The sequence below is a fragment of the Ochotona curzoniae genome, unplaced genomic scaffold (genome assembly GCF_017591425.1).
Source record: "Ochotona curzoniae isolate NIBS_2020 unplaced genomic scaffold, NIBS_Ocur_1.0 contig_1, whole genome shotgun sequence".
Taxonomy (NCBI): Eukaryota; Metazoa; Chordata; class Mammalia; order Lagomorpha; family Ochotonidae; genus Ochotona; species Ochotona curzoniae.
In genome coordinates this window covers 4,936,544-4,956,881 of record NW_024464918.1, presented here as the reverse complement: position 1 = coordinate 4,956,881, position 20,338 = coordinate 4,936,544, and the positions used below count along the sequence as shown (strand labels likewise).

General features: G+C 39.8%; 1 protein-coding gene across 1 annotated transcript in view; it reads left to right on the top strand.

Moving 5' to 3' along the window:
• The window catches only part of SMAD5 (SMAD family member 5), a 40,677-nt gene extending 22,969 nt beyond the window's left edge, over nucleotides 1–17,708 (top strand). The window contains exons 3-7 of the mRNA XM_040982178.1: nucleotides 4,382–4,633; nucleotides 5,739–5,858; nucleotides 10,618–10,839; nucleotides 12,696–12,952; nucleotides 15,317–17,708. Coding sequence (XP_040838112.1) covers nucleotides 4,382–4,633; nucleotides 5,739–5,858; nucleotides 10,618–10,839; nucleotides 12,696–12,952; nucleotides 15,317–15,460 — 995 coding nt within the window. The 3' untranslated portion in view covers nucleotides 15,461–17,708. The remainder of the gene's footprint in view (nucleotides 1–4,381; nucleotides 4,634–5,738; nucleotides 5,859–10,617; nucleotides 10,840–12,695; nucleotides 12,953–15,316) is intronic.
• Nucleotides 17,709–20,338: the final 2,630 nt, after the last annotated feature.

Below are 20,338 nucleotides of genomic sequence, written 5' to 3'. Positions count from 1 at the left end.
GGGTCATTTTATGATAATCATATTGATAAGGTAGTAATGGTAACACTTAGTCAGTGCTTATGGGTTAGGTGCTTTTGTAACTATTCGATGGCTCTTTTCCAGACTTAGAAATGGGTACTTAAGAGTTTTCAGGTATGGAAACCAAGATTTAAAAGGGAAGTAATCTATAGGATCACTTGCAAAAAGATAAAAATAAAAACTGGGGAGTGATAACATGATAAAGATAGAAAAAAAGCCTAGGAAGTCCAATGTTTACATTTTTATTATTATTATTTTTTTTTAGGAGTTATTTATTTGAAAGGCAGAGTGTCAGGGAGAGATAAACAAATCTGTTCACTCCGCAAATGGCTGTAGCATCTGGGGCTGGACTGCCCAGAAGCCAGGATGCTGGAATTCCAGCTGGGTCAAGTGGGTGTCAGGTGTCTGTGTACTGTGCCATATTCATTGCTTCCCCAGGCACATGGGCAAAGAGCAGTGTCAAATGCAGCAGAAGTAAACAAGTGTTCCGATGTAGGAGCCCCTCACTGCCCATGTTACTGGTGATGCCTCTTCTTGCTTGGCCATGACCGTTGCCCCTCATCCACTGTTTAATAGACAATTATTTCCAAGTGGGTTAGCATTGGTTCTGGATCCAGACTTTGTGGGTCTCAGTCTTGGCTTTACCATATACTTATTGCCAATGTGACTTCAGGCAAGTTATGTAACTTTTATTGTGAGTTAGTTTTGTCACCTACAAAATTAGATTAATAATGTCAGCCTCATAGGATTGTTGTGGGGCATAGGTGAATCAATGCATGAAGAAGTGCATAAGTTAAAACCTTAGCTGACTCATGGGGGACTGACATAGTGACTTCCTACAAGTGTCAGCATTCAATATGGATGCCAGTTCTTGTCCTAGCTGTTTTACTTCCTGTCCAGTTCCCAGTTTGTGGCTGAAGTCTTTGGGACCCTGTACCCATGTAGGAGACCCAAAAGAAGCTTCTGGTTTTGAATCAGCTCAGCTCTGGACATTGTAGCCATTTAGGGAGTGAAACAGTGAATGGAAGAAGTTTCTCTCTGTCTCTCCTTCTCTGTAAATCTGTCTTCCAATAAAATTTAAAAAAAAGTTTTAAAAAATTAACTGGCCCAAATATCAGTTCTAATTGCCAGTTCTGATAAAGTAATAAATTTTGGGTTGCAGGAAGTATGGTGATAACGTTTTTGAGAAAATGCTGCTAATGTCAGCTCTTTCAATTTTCAGATGTCAGCAGCTCTGACATCTGAAAATTGAAAGAGCACAGTGACCAATAATCAGAACAAGGGAAAGAAAAGTCCTTTGTGAAATGCAAGTATATCATAGATAAAAAGATTGCAGAAACTTCCAGAAACAGAAAACAAGATATATACAAAGGATTGGGTATCAAAATATTGAATTTATCCATACAAGTGTGGATTCTAGAAGAAAATGAAGCAGTATCCTCAAAATTCAGGTGTAAAGCGTCTGAAATTTTGCCTCCAAACAGACAAAACCTAAATATTTTCGTCCATGTGAAGAATCAAACAAGAACTTCTTTGTTTCTTATCCTCGCTGAGCTAGGTAATAGGGACAAAGTCTCAGGTGTGGGGCAGGTCTGGAGAGAATCGAGCAGCAGCCAGTCTGGAGCAGAAGGAAAAGGTGGAAGTTCTAGGCAAAAACCTGGGGTCAGGGAACCTGGGACCCATGGCATCTGAAAAATAGTATTGACAGGCATTTGACAATTTGTTGAAATTCCAGAAATGTTAGCATTTATATGAAAGTAAAGAACAAGGAGGGCCCAGTGGCGTGGCCTAGCGGCTTAAGTCCTCGCCTTGAATGCACCGGGTGCCAGTTCTAATCCCAGCAGCTCCCTTCCCATCCAGCTCCCTGCTTGTGGCCTGGGAAAGCAGTCAAGGACCGCCTGCGGCCTTGGGACCCTGCACCCATGTGGGAGACCTGGAAGAAGTTTCTGGATCCTGGCTTCGGATCGGCGCCAGCTACCGGCCGTTGTAGCTGCCTGGCGAGTGAATCATTGGACGGAAGATCTTCCCCTCTGTCTCTCCTCCTCTCTGTATATTTGATTTTCCAGTAAATAAATAAATCTTAAGAAAAAAAAAAGAGGAAACAGTTAACTAATGAAAGTATTCCTCAGGAAAACAACATAGTTCATTTGGCTCAACAATTAATAAATACAAATATTGGGTATTGGTTTAATAAGAAGTGTGTATATAACTCTTGAAAGAGAGGAATTAATACAAGGAAGCTACCCCTACTTACAATAAAATCAAGTTTGATTTGTCTTGAAAAATCAGAGCAATATAAGCATGTAATTTAGCAATGAACAAAGTAAGTATTAGAAGAAATTGCTCAGTTTAAATTTATGGTGACAATATTGGAGAGGGCTAGAAGTTAATGTCTTTGTTATGGTCTCTTTAAATATATATTATAACTTTGTCTGCCACTTTCATAATGACTTATGGATTATATTATCTGAAAATAAAATTTTTAAAAATCTTGTGCATAGATACTTCAGAATCAAGAGCGAAGCAAGTGCTTATAGTTATGCCTTAAAAAAGACTACATCATTACTGCACTGAATTCTTTAGTTATTTCACTAAGTCTTTCAGATTACTTGCCATCTAAACATAGAAATTCTTGCCATCTAATGCCTTGCTGTGGGGTTGCAGCTGCTCCATCATTTATTAGAACAGCAGTTGTTAGTACACAGTGGAAACAATTGCAGTTAGATGTTGACCAGGCATTTATAGAAATAATTAAACAAAAGAAGCAATAAGCACTCAGTTTGTAGAGCCTCTGGTCTGCATACATCACATACGTCTTCACGGGCAAGTACCAACTGTGTCACTTAATGACAGGCTGACTGTGTTGGTGCTGAATGTTGTCAAAGTGAAATTGTCTGAAATGAAATTACACTGACAAATACAGAAAAGTTAGAAGAAGGGATGAATTGGTACAGTAAGAGTTTGAATGAAATTTGGTTTTATTTGAAGATTTTTTTCCCCATCATGTATAGGGGAAGTAGTCAGATGTTTGTGTGTAATTTATGATGTGAATGTTTCAAGAAAATGAACATTTGAATGTGGTGACAGTTTACATTTTTTAAAAATGCATCCACTAAAATGCCTAATTACTATTATATATTTTCCTTGTAGTATTTAGAAGGAAGAATTTGAGTGGAAGGCTTGCATGGAAGGAGTGTTACTGTTTTCAGAGAATTGTTTTGAAGAAAACCTTACTGATATCTGAAGCTAAGAAAGATCAAGTGTTCAGAATTAGAAACCTGTAGCTTTTCAGAACATTCATATAATTGACTTCAACTTTGCTTTAATATTTCCTTGGTCAACTAACCATTCTGTTCCTTCCCTCTAACTGGCCCCACTAGCACTCCCGTAGGAAGTACCCCTGATTGTTTCTTAGAGAAGATAGATGGATTGGCTTGAAAAGCAGTTACAGAGAGCGAGTGGAGAGCTAGAGATCCCTTCGATCGGCTCATTGATTCCCCAGAATTCCCCAACCAGGAGCTCCCAAGTGTGTGCTTGATTGTCTTGCACAGTTCTTCTCAGGCACAGCAGTGGGATCCAGATCAAGAGGAGCAGCCTGAAATCCAAGCAGTGCTCAGATGGGTGCTAGTGTCACAGTTGGGGACTTAAGTTGCTGTATGGTGATGTTAGCCCCCTCCTGATTTCTTTAAGGACCAGTCAGATGCGTTTCCCACAGTATTTTGTTAGATTTTGTAAAAACTGGTAGTGCTGGGCCCGGCGCGGTGGCACAAGTAGTTAAAGGTCCTCGCCTTGCACGCCCAGGATCCCATATGGGCGCCGGTTCTAATCCCGGCAGCCCCGCTTCCCTTCCAGCTCCCTGCCTGTGGCCTGGGAAAGCAGTCCAGGACAGCCCAAAGCTTTGGGAACCTGCACCCATGTGGGAGACCCAGAAGAGGCTCCTGGCTTCGGACCGGCATAGTATCAGCCCGTTGCGCTCACTTGGGGAGTGAATCTGTCTCTCCTCTCTGTATATCCGCCTTTCTAATGAAAAAAATAATAAAAATAAATCTTTCAAAAAAAAAACTAGTAGTGCTCATCTCTTTTGGATTTCTATTGCATTCATTTTCTAGGCTGTGGTTGCTTGGAAAGATGACTCCCCTCCTATGGACAAGGAGTTGTGTGTTTTTGATTTTCTTTAACAGGCTAAATGGTTACAGTTTTTGATTTAGTATTATTGTGTTAAGTATTATTGTATAAAGATGGCTTTAGCCCTTCCTAAAAGTAAGTTGTTTTAGTAGGTTTCTAATTTTATGTAATTCCTTTACCAGTCTTTGATATAGATGGGATATTCCTGACATGATTCTTGTTGATTTTTGTCTTTCAGTCTTACCTCCAGTATTAGTGCCTCGTCATAATGAATTCAATCCACAACACAGCCTTCTGGTTCAGTTTCGGAACTTGAGCCACAATGAACCGCACATGCCACAAAATGCCACATTTCCAGATTCTTTTTCCCAGCCCAACAACACTCCTTTCCCCTTGTCTCCAAACAGCCCCTATCCCCCTTCACCTGCTAGCAGCACATACCCCAATTCCCCAGCAAGTTCCGGGCCGGGAAGTCCATTTCAGCTCCCAGGTAAGACTTTTATTAATACAAGAAGGGTAATTCCTGAGAATCAGCACTTTGTTTCACTGTGGCTCCTTGGGTAAAATGCTGTGTGCCGAGAGCTAGCTCTCCTGGAATCTGTTGTTTAGATAATTGATGCCCAGAAGAGTTTGGATTTGATTTTGCTCTATATTGTATGCTTTTAAAAAGTAGGAGTTAGATATTTTTCTAGTAGTATTTTCTGTAACTTAAAGGTTATAATAAATTTTGCTCATGTGTGTCATGTAAAGACATTTTATTACTCTGTCAAGAAACTCAAGAGTCATGTAAGGATATTCTTGTATTGAAACAAAATGTCGGTTAATTCAAGTTTTTAAAATTTTCTTGTGTGCGTGGTTAGAGGTGTCAAATATCAGCTGCTTAACTATTAAAAATTTACTCAAAAACAGGTGTTCACACATTATGTTAGTTTCAGTACTCTTTGTGGCTGTCTTTCCAGTGTGTTCCATACAGACCTGGGGTAAAAGAAAAATTACAGTTGTTATTTATAGTTACTGAGACCCCGAAGTCTAACTTGCTTTTACAAAATGCTCAGAAGTGGTGGAACTTGGGAAGATTTTGTGGTTAATGTTAAGTTTCCTCATCAGATTGTGTATAAGATGAAAGTTGTAATTAATGTTAATTGCAAAATTTGAGGAATGTATAATGTGAGGTGATTTTGACAAATTAGGAATCCTTGTAGTACATATATATCTAGAATAGAATAACCTAGTGTTCCAATTGATTTTCAGTAGCTGCAGTGTCTGAACATAGTTCTAAGTAAATAATGAAAATTCTTGAAGTCTGTTTTAATGAATTTTAACACTGAATTTAGTTCTCTGGATTACCAGGGATCAGGGCTTAGTAAATATCACTTACCCATAGGTTTTCAGTAGCTGTTCATATCATATGTCTTCTTTCCTCTCTCCTTGCCCTAGGACAGTGTCCTACATTTTTGTATGTGTGATATTCAATAAAGACCCTACTGGTAATCTTACAAAATTTTTAAATGCTTTTAGTGTGATAACTTTGAGCAGGTGTGAGATTTTAACTTTTTTGGGGGGGACTTTAACCTGTCTCATTTTCTTCCTCTAAGCTGATACACCTCCTCCTGCATATATGCCCCCTGATGATCAGATGGGTCAAGATAATTCACAGCCGATGGATACAAGCAGTAATATGATTCCTCAGATAATGCCCAGTATATCTAGCAGAGGTAAGAGAAGTACGTAGCTGGGGCCGTGCTGTGGTACACAGGTTAAAGCATCCTGCTAGACTGAGTGCCTTCTCCACATCTTAGCTAGGTTGAAGTATAGAGTTTGGTGCGTTAAATATATCTGTAATGTGCAACCATTTCTACTCATCCACTTTCAGAATTCTTCACCTTGTGAATCTGTATGCCCATTGACCATTTCTTCCTTCCCCTCTTCCTGGCAGCCTCCTTTCTGTCTTCTGTTTCTGTGATTTTGACTGCTCTGAAGTATATCAAATATAGTAGTGTGTGTGTGTGAGTGTGTGAGAGAGAGACTACATTATTTCACATAGCATTGATATCCTTAGAGCTCACCCATGTTGAACTGTATGTCATGATTTCATTCCTTTTTGAGGGTGAGTCATACTCCAATGCATGTGTAGACTAATTTTATTTTTCTGTTCATCCATTAATGAGCACTTGGCGTGCACTTTTTTTTTTTTTTTGACTGCTCTGTACATGAGTGTACCGCAAAGCTCTTCAAGACTGCGTTTCCAGTTCTTTAGGTGAATACTCAGAATTGGAATGGCTGGGTTATATGGTCATTATTAGTTTTTGAGAAACAAGCAATATAGTTTTTCATAGCAGCTATGCCATTTTGTTTTGCCAGCTATGTTGTGCCAGAGTTCCAGTTTTTTATATCCTTGCCAGTGTTTGTTATTTTGTATTTTTTGGGTAATGGCCATCCTAATGAGTGTGAAGTGGCAGCTTTAAAGCTTGATTTGCATCTCCCTGGTGAGTGGTAGTGTTAGCATCTTCTCATGTGTATATCAGCTTTGGAGAAATGTTTCTTCTAAATGCTTTGCTCATATCTGAATTGACATTTTTCCTTAGATGTACGAGTTTTTAATATATTCTGGATATTCTTATAAGGCACACGATTTGCAAATCATGGTATAAGCTTTGAAAGTGAGATGTGTAGTTGTCCAGCTTTGAAATTTTTCAAAAAATTTTGACTTTTGTGTTTTTTACACTTCCATGTATTTTGATATTAGCTTATTAGTTTGTGTGAAAAACAAACGCAAGAACTCTGTGCTCTGCTGGAGCTCACATTACATTCAAGATCAGTTAGGAAATATTTGTCATCTTAACACAGCCTTCTGATACATGGGCATGGAATATCTTTATACTTCTCAGTTTTTATTAATGTAAATCTTGTACTTTTAGTTCTCTTTATTAAACTTATTTCTAAACAAATATGATTTTTAATATAATTTTGAACTTTTTATTAGTATGTAAGAATTCATTTAATATTTTTTAAAAATGTGTTTTATTTACTTGAAAGAGTTACAAAAGAGAGAGGCTGGACCCTTGGCATGCCAAAAGCCAGGTGCTTGATCTGCACACAGTGCAGAGGCCCAAGGGTTTGAGCTGTACTCCACTGCCTGCCCAGGCGGGGGCCTGGATCTGCAGAAAGGCAGCCAGCACTCACATGTGGATGTCAGTGTGGTGGGCAGCAGGTTAACATGCTACACCACAGTGCTGGGCCCTCACCATGACGTTGCTGAACTCCCTCTTGGGTTTTCTACAGTCATTTTATTTGTAAATGAAAACATTTATCTCTTCTCCCAGTCTGTGTACTTTGTGTTTCCTTGTATCTTGTTGCATCAATGGTACTTCTAGTACAGTCTTGAAAAAGAATGTGTGAACACTGTTCTTACCAAGAAACTTAATAAAACCTTCAGTACTTATTGTGTTGTTAGTTGTACTTTTATTTAATTTATTCATGTTTTTAAACTGAAAAGCAGACTTACAGAGAGAAAGGTACTCTGTCTGCTGATTCACTCCCCAAATGGCCACTACAGCTGGAGCTGAACTAATCCGAAACCAGGAGCCAGGAGCTTCCTGTGCTTTCATGCAGGTGCAGGATCCCAAGGCTTTGGGCTGTCCTTCACTGCTTTCCCAGGCCACAAGCAGGGAGCGGGATGGGAAGTAGAGTAGGCAGCACATGAGCTGATACCCATATATGATCTTGGTGTGTGCAAGGCAAGAATTTAGCCACTAGGCCATAGTGCCAGGCTTATAAGTTGTAGATTTTCTGTCAATGTTCTTTATCTGTTTGGAAGAGTTCTTTATTCCTAGTTTCCTGAGTGGCTTGGGTTTTAGCTAAACTTTTGTTTATATAATAGTTTTACAGATAATGTTTTGTTAAATCTTTTAGGTTGCTGAGGAAGAAGTTTGCAAGCCTGAACTAGAATCTGCTAGAAAATTTATTTAAATTGCAATGTTGCTGCTCTTTTCTCAGTTGTGACCTCCCAAAATTTGTCAGTTTCTGATGGTATTTAGGAAGTAATTCAATTTCGGTAAGGTTACGAGGTGAACCCATGATAAGGTTGTGGGAAGAAGAGAGATCCCACTATCTCCGAGCAGTAAGGTGATTGGCGACAAGCTATTAAGTGGACCCTGCTCAGACACTGAAGTTGTTGCCACCTTGATTCTGAACTTCCTGCCTGCAGAATGACACATTTCTGCTGCTTGAGTCTCTCACCCTGGTGTTTTGTTACAGCATGATTGGCTTCTAGAGATAATTTGCTGCTGATAAAATGCCTGGAAAATAAGGACCTGGCTTAAAATCTAGGTAAAAGGTAGAATGTTGAGGTCCATGTCAGAACACACCTGGCTGTGGGTGACAGGGTGCCAAAGTACTCAGCCGTCCTTTTTCTCAGATGCATTGCGGGTAGCTTCATGGGCAGCAAAGCAGTGGGAACTCAAAACAGGGATCCCTAGGGGAGAGCGGAGTGGCAGATGTTTACCCATTGTGGCACAACAGTGCTGAAGGAATGGTCTGCTTCCTCCTGTGACTAATGGTAAAATGTAAGAAAAATGAAGAATGAATTAAGTCAAAAAAAGAGCCATAACTTTATTAAGAATTTGGAAAGTCTTCATCCATATTGCGAAAAATGAGAAAAGCATGTTCACAAGAGAACACTAAAGGTGTTGCCCATGAAGCAGTTGGTGAGGTTGGTGTGGATGTGTGTGAGCCATGACTCTATCAGGCATCCACTCTGACAGGGTGCAGCTCAGTTTGAACTAAAGGCAACAGACTGGTGGGAAGGAAGGAAGGCTGTCAGGTTTCTTAAATTCTGTAGGACAGGTCATGAAGGTATTGGACTGAAAACTTGTTCTGTTCTTCAAAGGGTGATAGAGATGATTATGAGCCAGGCTGCGGCCCTGGCTTCCAGACTGGATGTTCTCCCAAGCCGAGTTCCACCAGGAGCCTGGAGTTGGCTATCTGCCCACTGCCCCGCCTCCAGCACATAACTGGTTTCACAGGTTTACAGCAGGAGAGCAATTTTGCCTTGGGATTTTGCCTGAGTCTCACCCACTTCTGATTTAGAGGAAACTGGACTTTAGACTTAGGGTACTGATAGGAGTTAATACTTCAGGGTTTTGGCTTGGAGTATATATATTTAACTTGTGAAAGATAAAAATTTTGGAGGGCTAGGAATGGAATGCTTAAATGGTTGCAAATTCTGATGTTGAAACCCTAACCCCTAGTGTGTTGGCATTTGGAGATGGGGCCTAGGGGAGGTAATTATGGGTAGGATGGGTTGATGAGGGTGGAGTCCTCCTCCTGAAGAGCCTAACACCCTCCAGGAGGAGGAGGGACTGCTCCTTCCTTGCCCACACTGAGATAAGGCTCCAGGAGCACAGACAGTGAGAGGGCATTTGTCTGCAAATTGCAAAGTGGAAAACCTGTCCCTTGATCTTTGATTTCCATGACTGTGAGAAATAGATTGCTGTGGTTTAAATTAGACAGGATTTGGTATTAGAGCAGTCCAAGCAGGTTGAGATTTTTGTCAGTCTATATGGTTTTTAAAATTGTCAAGCTAAAACTTCTATCTGGTGTTGTTGTTTTGGTTTGGTTTGGTTGTTGTTTTTTAGAGGTGGATTCAAAGGCAGGCAGGACCGTAAAACTTTTTCAAAAAGACTGAACATTTGGGGCCCTGGCACTGTAGCCTAGTGGGTAGTCCTTGCCTTGAACACACTGGGATCTCACATGGGTGTCAGGGTTATGTCCCAGTGGCCCCACTTTCCATCCAGCTTCCTGCTTGTGGTCTGGGAAAGCAAGGGAGGATGGCCCAAGGCCTTGGGACCCTACACCTGCATGGGAGACCCAGAAGAAGCTACTGGCTCCTGGTTTTGGAATGGCTCAACTCTGGCCATCGCGGCCACTTGAGGAGTGAATCAGTGGATAGAAGATCTTCTCTATCTCTCCTTGGTGTATATCTGACTTTCCAAAATCAATCAATAAATTTTAAAAAATGAAAATTTTTTTCCATGTAGAGTGTGGTTTGGGTTAAAGAGTGTAAAAACAGTAAAAATCTAGAGTTTTAGGCCACCTACAATGTCTCATCTTAATAATGCTCTACCTCCAAGTGCCAGGGTCCTATATGGGCACCAGTTCATGTCCCAGGTGCTCCAGTTCCCATCCAGCTCCCTGCTTGTGGCCTGGGAAATCAGTTGAGGACGGCCCAAAATCTTGGGACCCCATGCGGGGACTCCTTGGGATTCCTGGCTCCTAGTTTCACATCCTGGCTGTTGCAGCCACTTGGGGAATGAACCAGTGGACAGATGACCTTTCTCTCTGTTTCTCTCTGTTTCTCCTTCTCTGTAAATCTGCCTTTCCAGTAAAAATGAAATATTTTTTCAATAATGGAAAATAATGTATAATTTCTTATAAATTCTTTATTAAACTTTTTTCTGTCTGATTTATTCACAGATGTTCAGCCTGTTGCCTATGAGGAGCCCAAGCATTGGTGTTCAATTGTCTATTATGAGTTAAATAATCGTGTTGGGGAAGCTTTTCATGCATCATCTACTAGTGTGTTAGTTGATGGATTCACAGACCCTTCCAATAACAAAAATAGATTCTGCTTGGGGTTATTGTCGAATGTGAATCGTAATTCCACAATTGAAAACACTAGGCGACACATTGGAAAAGGTAATGTTGTCATTTTGTTCTTTCTGTGTGTTACGCACTGTCTAAGCTTACGGCCTAACCTCTGTCTCAAGTGACGTATATTGGAGGCTGTATTACAGAAATAAAGACAGAGTTAGTCCCCTCTTCCTTGTCATGCTTAGCTTTCCTGGAGCGAAGATTGTCAAGTCATATTTACTTTTTGGGTGTTACCTCAAAGTTGTATGGAAATTTGCCTTGTTGATAACAGTACCCTTGATAGTTCGATAAACTACACAGGAAATTGTGGAGAATAGCAATTCTGGTGAAGAATTAGGAGTTAATTATGGTGTTTTGGGTATCTGGGAATATATTCAGAGTTGTCTAGTTATCAAAGCAGAGTTAGAGATGGGAAATCAAGCATGATGAATGTTGTCTGCAGTGGCTTCACCACAGATTGTGGCTCCAAGGTTTGGTATATAATAAGTCCCACAAGTTGCCACAGCAAACAAGACCCTGTTGCCCTGCACCTGGCTGCCCTGGAGTGCCAGCAGTCAGGAAGAAGGTTCATAGAGGCAGAGTGTCAGCTGTAGGCTTACTTCCTGCCCCTGGCTTTTGCTGCTGCTTGCTTTTTGTTCTCAGAAACAAAAACAAGAACATTTTTATGAGTTTTCTCATAGAAGATATTTTTGAAAGTACCATCCCAAAAATGAGTTGTAAACTTTTGCCACTTTGTGTACTTTGTTGCCAGTTGCTTTGATTTATCAGGTGAACTGCATCACTTAAGTTTCCCTGAGTTCCACCTCACATTACAGCAGAAATAATTTAAGAGAAATCCATTTGGTGAAATCTGAAATTCTTGAATTAATTTCCGCCTTTTCCCTAGTACACAGTTCTGAAGCCTTGTCTTCATGGGTCATTTTTACTTGTTCACAAAACACAATTTTCGATATCAGCCCAATATTTATTCTCAAATTATGTGTACCATTTAAAATCTAGAATGGAAATTTGTATTTTGGGGCATAATAACATCCTCTAAGATTTGTTAGAAGAACAAATTTCTGATACCCTAGAGAATAAAGCCAAACCAGACACTTGCCTGTGTATGAAGCAGAAATATTCCAGAGTGAGTTAGATTTGTAATTAATTGCATATTAAAAGTTTTGAAAGTCAGTGTCTTCTGCTTTTGAGGAAGAATGAATTTGAAAAGGTGGATAGGTAATTTGGGAGAATACTAGATGTCTTCAGCGTTAGTGATAGAATATACTTTGAAGACCAAATGGTCACAAGGGCCAGGCCTGGGCCAGAAGCCTAGAATTCCGTCTGGGTGTCCCTTCTGTGTGCCCAAGGAACCAGGCTGTTGGAGGTGGCCGCTGAGGCTCTGTGCCACAAATTCTGGCCCCAGAATTTTAGTTTCATTAAAACTTTTCACTTACATATATACATATAAATTAAAACAAAGTAGAGAATCCCATCTAAAATGCTTCTTGTGACTTGAAGTGTATAGCATTGAAAATATGTATGTACATATTTTTGCAGTCCTTTAGTAGAACGAGTGCTGCGTGACTATTGACAGCCCAGTCATGCTCACGCCTTTGAGGCATCAGGAGGCATTTTCAGAGTTCCCTTTAGGAGCTACTAGGGGATTGTTGGAGAAGGAAAAAAGCTAAGAGTGAATCCCTGTTTGTCTTCCAGTCTCAGTTCCTTGGGAGCAGAGCCATCTTGGACTGGGCTTGCATTAACCTTGTAATCCTTTTTGGCAGTGGAAGGCCATCTAGTGGTAGTCCTTAGTTGCAGATAATTGGGAGCTGTGAATCTGTGGTATTTCCTACAGGCTGTACTTACCTTGTTGACATCCAGCATATGGCCTTGGTTTAGCTGACTCTTGCTGTCTTTTTAAGGTGTTCATCTCTACTATGTTGGCGGGGAAGTATATGCCGAGTGTCTCAGTGACAGCAGCATATTTGTGCAAAGCAGGAACTGCAACTTCCACCATAACTTTCATCCCACCACTGTCTGTAAGATTCCTAGTAGCTGCAGTCTCAAAATTTTTAACAATCAAGAGTTTGCTCAGCTTCTGGCCCAGTCTGTCAATCATGGATTTGAGGCAGTGTATGAGCTCACCAAAATGTGCACCATTCGGATGAGTTTTGTCAAGGTGAGCAAGTTGTGATTCATAATATAATGTGAGGTGCTGTAAATATGTGTAGTATGTATTCATGTTGATTTAAAATTTTATCTGTTAAATGAAAGCAAATAATTTTGACATGATTTAATGTTGTTTTAAATTGTTTAATATAACATTTTATTTTGTAATCCAGAATTATAAAACTCATGGTTGACTACTTTAGATGTCAAATAGGAGCTGATTTTGTGAAAAACTGCAGTTTAAAGGCTGGAAAACATTTATATTAAAGTGCATTTTCAGTTCTTAGCATCAACAGTTCTATTATTATATTCTAACATAGTAACAGTGGCTTAGATTATGATAGTTATTTTTACCTGTATCTAAGCTCTAAGCGTTGGTGAAATTCAAAGAACTTTGTAATTTAGTGTTTACCCTCTTGATCTGGTTTTGTTGACATTGCAAAGATTACAGTTCACAGGAAATTGTAAAAGAACTTTAGTGATGGGCCCAGCGTGGTAGCCTAGTGGCCAAAGTCCTTTTCTTGCACACACCAGGATCCCATATGGGTGCCGGTTCTAATCCCGGAAACCCTGTTTCCCATCCAGCTCCCTACTTGTGGCCTGGGAAGGCAGTCGAGGATGGCCCAAAGCCTCAGGACCCTGCACCCACACGGGAGACCCAGAATTTTAGTAGTGCATTTCGACTGCCTGTACCTCTCCATGTGAGCCTACAGGAGATGGCGGAGTAAGGGTTTTCAGTCTCGCACCCCAGCAGTCCCTCGCTGCTTTGTTGTAGCTCTGTTGTATTTACATCAGATTATCAATTACCTGGTGGTAATTCCGACTCTGTGAATATGTGACTTTTTCTTACTAAGTTTCATGTCTGTTCTCCATCTTCTCGACCCATCTCCCTTGCTGTGTTCCTCCTACCCCACTGTTCTGGGCCACAACTGCCATAACTGGTAGAACAGAGAATTTGATAAATGTAAAGCAGTGAAGTGCAAGTTTTGATGAAAAAGTAGTGTATTTATTTGAAAAACATAGGAACACACAAAGTGTGCTGTCTTGTCTGCTGGTTCCCTCCCTGTCTATAGCAGCTAAGACGGGATGAGGCCGAAGCCGGGAGTTGGAAATGCAGCGTTGCTCAGGGCCCACTTGCTTGAGCCGTGGCCCACTGCCTCTCTGGGTGCACCATTGCAGGAAGCTGGAACCGAGAGGGGCAGCAGGACTCCAACCCAGGCTCCTGGGCTGCATTGGTAATATGAATAGTGCTTTATCTGCTAGTCAGAAAGGATGAGGGGAGAAAACATGGGCCGCACTTTTGCTTAGCAGTTAACTGCACGTGGCATGTTGGAGATTCTGGGTTTAACACCTGGTTCGGGCATCCTGGCAAAGGAAGAGATGGCTCAAGTAGCTGGGCTTTTGCCATTCCTGTGAGAGAGCTAACTGAGTTCCCACCTCGTGGTTTCACTCATTGTGGGCATTTGGGAAATTAACCAGTGGATGGGACATCTCTCTCTCAAATAAATAAAAACAACAACAGCAACAAAAATTCTTGGTAGCAATCTGACATGAACTAACTTGGTACTATTTATGAATTTATGTAATTGAGAATGTATTTCATTACAGAAACTCTGTTTTAGTTATGAGGTATTCTATTGCATTTCCAAAATATATTTCTGGACTAATTTGGCCCCATAGATTTCTTTCTTTTTTTTCTTTTTTTTTGCTTTTTTTATTTATTTAATTTATTGTTGTTTATTGTCATTTTATGATAGTTCCATAGGCCACTGGGATTTCCCTTATCCCAGCCCCAATTCTTCCCCCCGCCCCGCCACCTAGATCCTCTCTATCATTACTAAAGTATAGTTATTTATACACAGTCATATGTCCATCATTGCGGGCATGGACAATGGCAGAGAATCCAACGTCCTATTGTCAAGATATAGTAAATAGTTTCATTGTAAGTCCATCTTTGTCTGGAAGTAGAAATGCATACTACATTGTATCCTCCACATCTGGATGTTAGTCTCCATTTCACAGCTACTGTATATCTCCTCAAATGAAAAGTCATAATAGAAAATCAAAAATAGAAAGAAAAATAGAAATTTACAATGCCATGAAGTTAAATAACATGTTACTAGATATGACAGTCTCCATTACACAGCTACTATACATCCCCTTAAATGAAAAGCCACAAAAGAAAATCAACATTAGGAAGAAAAAAGAAATTAACAATAGATTTCTACTAAGGGAGTTATGTGTTATTTAAAAATTCATGTGTTTGTGAATAATGAGTTTGTTATTTTGCCATTTCTGGTTTTAAGCTCTCTGTTTGTAAGACTGGTTAACTATTGAACAATAAGTTTGCCGTGCTTTCTGTTCATTTTCGTAGGGCTGGGGAGCAGAGTATCACCGGCAGGATGTCACCAGTACCCCGTGTTGGATTGAGATTCATCTGCATGGGCCTCTTCAATGGCTGGATAAAGTCCTTACTCAGATGGGCTCCCCTCTGAACCCCATATCTTCTGTTTCATAGTGCAGAAGTATTCTTTTCAATTACATTATTGGTGGACTTGTTTTAATTTTAGAGAAACTTTCAGTACAGATACTGTGAGCTTACATGGAAAGCAGATATTACAGGTTATTTTTTTTTCTACATAATTGTGACCAATACATTTGTATTTTGCGATGAATCTACATTTGTTTGTATTCCTGTTCACGTGATTAACTCTGAGGTGTTATGAAAGATACGAAGAATTATGCCCCAGGCCAGAAGTTTGCATTGCGCTTAAACTGGAACATGCTTTTGCTTTATTTTTACAGTAATTTTTTGTTTGTTAAATTTTTTGAAAAAGGAATCGCATGGTAAAAAATGAAAATAGAGTATATTGGAGAGTAAGCCTTCCTCCCGCGGTTGATCTTCCAGAGACTAGTTTTACCACCATTTTTGTCCCGCTGTTTTTATAAAAGTACAGTTGATTGGTTTACAAAAGCGTAAGATAGGGCTTAAGAGGAGTTCTGGGAGTCTTGGGTTAGAAGAACACTGTGCTCTCCTCGGCAGGGAGTGCTCAGTAAGAGTGATAGTTTTCTAGATGCCATCCTAAAATTCACCTTTGACATAGCTAAGTGTTTATCAGTGTAATGTGATTTTATGCTGTGTACCTTTTATAAGACATTTCCCTTTTAAAAATAATATTGCAAATAACGGATCTCTAGTATATGTCATTTACTCAGAATCTGTCGTAAATACTACTTTATAGCCAGTGACAGTGCATGCATGGCCGTGGCAGCTCTGCTGCTTTTGGCCAGTGTTGCGAGAACTCTAATTTTTACATGCATTAGTCTTTTGTTTTGCACTTTGATGGGTGGCATTTCTTAGTGTGAGCTTCGGTATAACACTCAAGTGACTTGGATGTAGATGCTTTATCCTTACTTCCTTGGTTATCCCTTTTGTATTAATAAACAGTGCAACTTTTAGACTACAGATGTAGAAAGTTAGGCTTTTTCCTTTTCTTTTTTTTATTTTCAACTTAGGTTTTTATAAGACTGTTATTGTGTAGCTCCAACATCAGGTGCCTTTTTAACTCCCTATGATTGTATGGATGTTATTAATGTTGGAAATCACGCACTTAATGCTACTGCTTTCTTTCAGCCCACTCATGTGGGGACCTTTGTCCTGTAGCTCTGGGGGTGGCCCTTCAGTGTTGTCCCCAAGGAGGAGATTTCTAGCTCAGTATCCATATGAGTTGGCAGTGAATATTGGCATGGCTGATTTTTGGAATTTGTAGGATCTTCAGACTTTCTTCTCGCCATCAACGCTCTGTTTCCATTTTAGTAGCCTTGCGGATGCTAGACTCCCAAAATATAGTCTTCAAAGAGGAAATATCTGATAACCCTAAAATGTTAATAGAAAAACTTTTAACCACTTTTTATAGGGAGCAGTTTAATGGGCAGTTAGTTGTGGCAAGAAAATAAATAAAGACGTTATTTGGGGAAAAAAACTACCTGATTTACCCAACACAAGTTTTATTTTCTGGTGCCTTTTGAAAATATGTGGAGATGATGTCGTTCTTTTGTTTAAACTGTTGGCTTGACTTTATAGTTTGCTATTTTTGCTTTTGTGGGAAAAAAAGTGTGTCTTTCAAGGAAAGGATTATGCAATTTCTTTTGTCGTCTGTGCCATTATTTATTGTTTTTTTTTTTTCAAATGCAGCCAGTAGGTGGTTTGAGTTCTTTGAGGTGAAGGCCATTGGTGTCCCAGCTCATCATTCTTGCTAGGTGACAGAACCACTTAGTGACAATCACCTGAGCCTTAACACACGTGTTGTAGCCATGCATCGTTGCTCTCTCAGAGCATTGGTAGCCACCTGGCAAAGCCATTTGCTTGACATCTTCATTTCTTTGCCAGCAGAGGCACATGGCTCAGTCTTTGGAGCAGATGTGTGGTAAAGAAAAAATTTACTCAAGTTGAGTGATGGAAACATGTATTAATCTTCAGCAGCTTCTAGTGGTAAACCTAAAAGAATCTGTTGCACAGTTTTTGGGATGTTTTGAACTGAGAGTTAATTAAAAATTATTTTTATTTGTGGCCATGATGTCACAGCTATTGGAATTAGGATTTTATATCATTTTCTTTTTTGTTGTTGCCTTTAAGGTGTAGCTCATAAATGATAGTACTGAAGCTGTTAACTGTTGGGAGTTTCATGGAGAAGTATAAACTTTTTTGTGTGTTTACTAAAAGTTGTGAACTTGGCACCTGTGGATTTTAATGAAAACTTCATTCACTCCAGTTGCTTTACAGTCTCTTAAGTATGCCCTCGTCTCTGTGGATAGGAAATGAAAATTGCAGTTCCAGCCAAAAAAGCATCTTTTTAGACTTCCTTATTTATTTGAAAGAGAGACAGAGAAAGGGAGAGACAGAGAGAGAGAGAGATGTTCACCTAACTGCTCATTCCTAAGTGCCTCTTCTCAAATGCCTGCAACAGCTGGGAGGGACCAGACTGAAGTCTGCAGTCAGGAACTCTACGAGTCTCTCGTGGGGGTTGCAGAAACCCAGCTACTTCCCAGGTACGGAGTTGAGTGGGAAGTAGAACAGGTGGGACTTGAACCAGGCATTTTGATACGAGATGCATTCCAAGTAGCAGTTTAACCCATTGTGCCATAATGCCTACCCCTTGAAAGTTACAGCTTTAAGTGTTTATGTAATCTGCAGAATGTTTCATAGTTGGTCAAATTTAGGAAAACATCACTACCAGAATAATCACTGTTTTTACAAGTATATACCAGCTGAGAAAGATGTTCAGAATGAGGAAATAAGAAAGTTACCATCAGTCTGATAGGTTCAAGAAGCAGAGTGGAATCAGATCAACCACAGTGATGAGTTACAACAAGAAAATGTTGAATGCAGAAAAGCAGGATGTGAGAGGTACATGTAGCAGTCATCTGTCTGTACATAATGACATAGTATGGCCTGGTTGGCACCGAGGAATGTTAGCTAGTAGGCATGTTATTAATCTACTGAGACTCACTCTTTTTTTTTTTTAAGGAAATTTGAGGAAAACAAAATATGAATTACATGCCTCAAAATATAGATGAATCACTTTTTACACTTCATTGTTGCTTTTTAAGAAAACTGGTAATAGAATTGACTGAATTCTTGAGGTGAAATCTAAGAGTAGTTTAATAGGTTGATAATTCCACATGCTGCACTTAATTATTCACAAAGCAGAGCATTTTGAAACTCTATCTAGCATTGGAAAACATGGCACTCTTTGGGGTGTAGATTGGTCATTGAGTATTCAGGTCTGGAACCTGTTGTCAAGATCTCATCTTCGTTCCAAACCCCGCCTCCCGGGAGCAGTTCCTTTCCCGGTCACAGTACTCCCTCGGAGGGGAACATGGACATGGCAAAGCCATCACACCAGCAGAGAGGCTCCAACATGTGCTAGTTAGTGTCTGTCGATAGCAGTGTGCTTGGGTTACCCAGAGTGTCTGGTGGACCTATATCGAGACATTTTCTTGGTACTTTTTCTTGTTACTTGTTTAGTATTTTGGCTCATTAAAATCTTTCCACTTAAGAAATACATTATTAATCTTTTTTATTTCCCAAGGAAGGCAAACTCTTGATAATGAGTGAATTCAGCTTCCAGCAATGAATTTAGCGATGGTAACTTTTAACAAAGTCAGAGCCCTTCCTTATAAAGTTCTCAGTCTCCCCAGTGTGAATCTGAACTTGTGTCCTCTCACACCCATCAGCTAGGCAGGCTTCATTTAAGGCAGTGGTTTCAGGAGTGCTCCACAAGTTTTATGAAGGAAGCTTTCTTAAACGGTGATTTATTGGAAGTCTGAGACACTAACCAGGACGGCGTTTAATGAGTTTGATGCCTATTTCCCAGAGCAAAGCCACACGTTCCGCATTGATGCTTATCACAAATGATGCCTATTTGAACTATTAGAGTTGAAGGCATTTCTTTTGAATACTCCAAAAATTCTGCCCGCCAAACAGAACCTCACTTTCCAATATTGGGTGCTGGCCACCGGAAGTAGCAGCATTCATCAAGCCTGTCACCTGGGATCACCTGTCTTCCGGAGTACAATTGTCCTATAAATGAAGTGATATCCTGCAATTGGGTCGTTCTCCAAAACCAGTGGAAGTGAATTCACACTTCAAGGGATTATTGCTGTTGTATTATAAATGAGAAAATAATACGCTGTAATATTTGCCAGGAGCTGCTGTCGTAACACAACTGATGTGTTACTTTGTTGGGAAGATCTTTTCCTCAAGTGGGGGTTCGTTGGTCATTAGTGGCAGAGTGAGAAAGGTTTATGTCATTCTTGTTTAAATAACTTGAGTCCTAAAATTTTTGGAATCATTCTAAGGTGTCAATTTAGTAAGAATTTATTTGAAAAATCTTGTGTACAGGTAGATTTTTTTGCCCTTATTAAGGAATGGGTAGTGTTGTCTTGATATTATGTGGTATGAACTATAGCAAAACTCCGTTGAGGCCAAAGAATCCCAAACCTTGGTAAAGAAGTCTTTCAGGGTCACATTTTTGCCTTTCACCACTGCTGGAGATGACATTGCTTTGGTTTATTCCTAAAACACTAATTATAGAGGCTGTTAAGGTCATGTTTCAGCAAGTGATTTCTTTTTTCTCTTTAACCTATATGGTTAAAGTTGAAATCACTTAAGATTATGACAAAAATATTCTCCTTGCAAGGTGTTTCCCACGCAGTTAATACAGACCAAACTATCGGCTGTACTGCAGGTCCCGCTTCTCAATTTATACTTGTTCTGCTTCTGTTGATACTGTAGAAAATGAAGTTCTAGCAATGTGCTTCAACTGGGTTTTTTTTTTTGATACTTACAAACATGTATTAGATTTTATTATATTGTGCTTTTCAAAGCCATAAC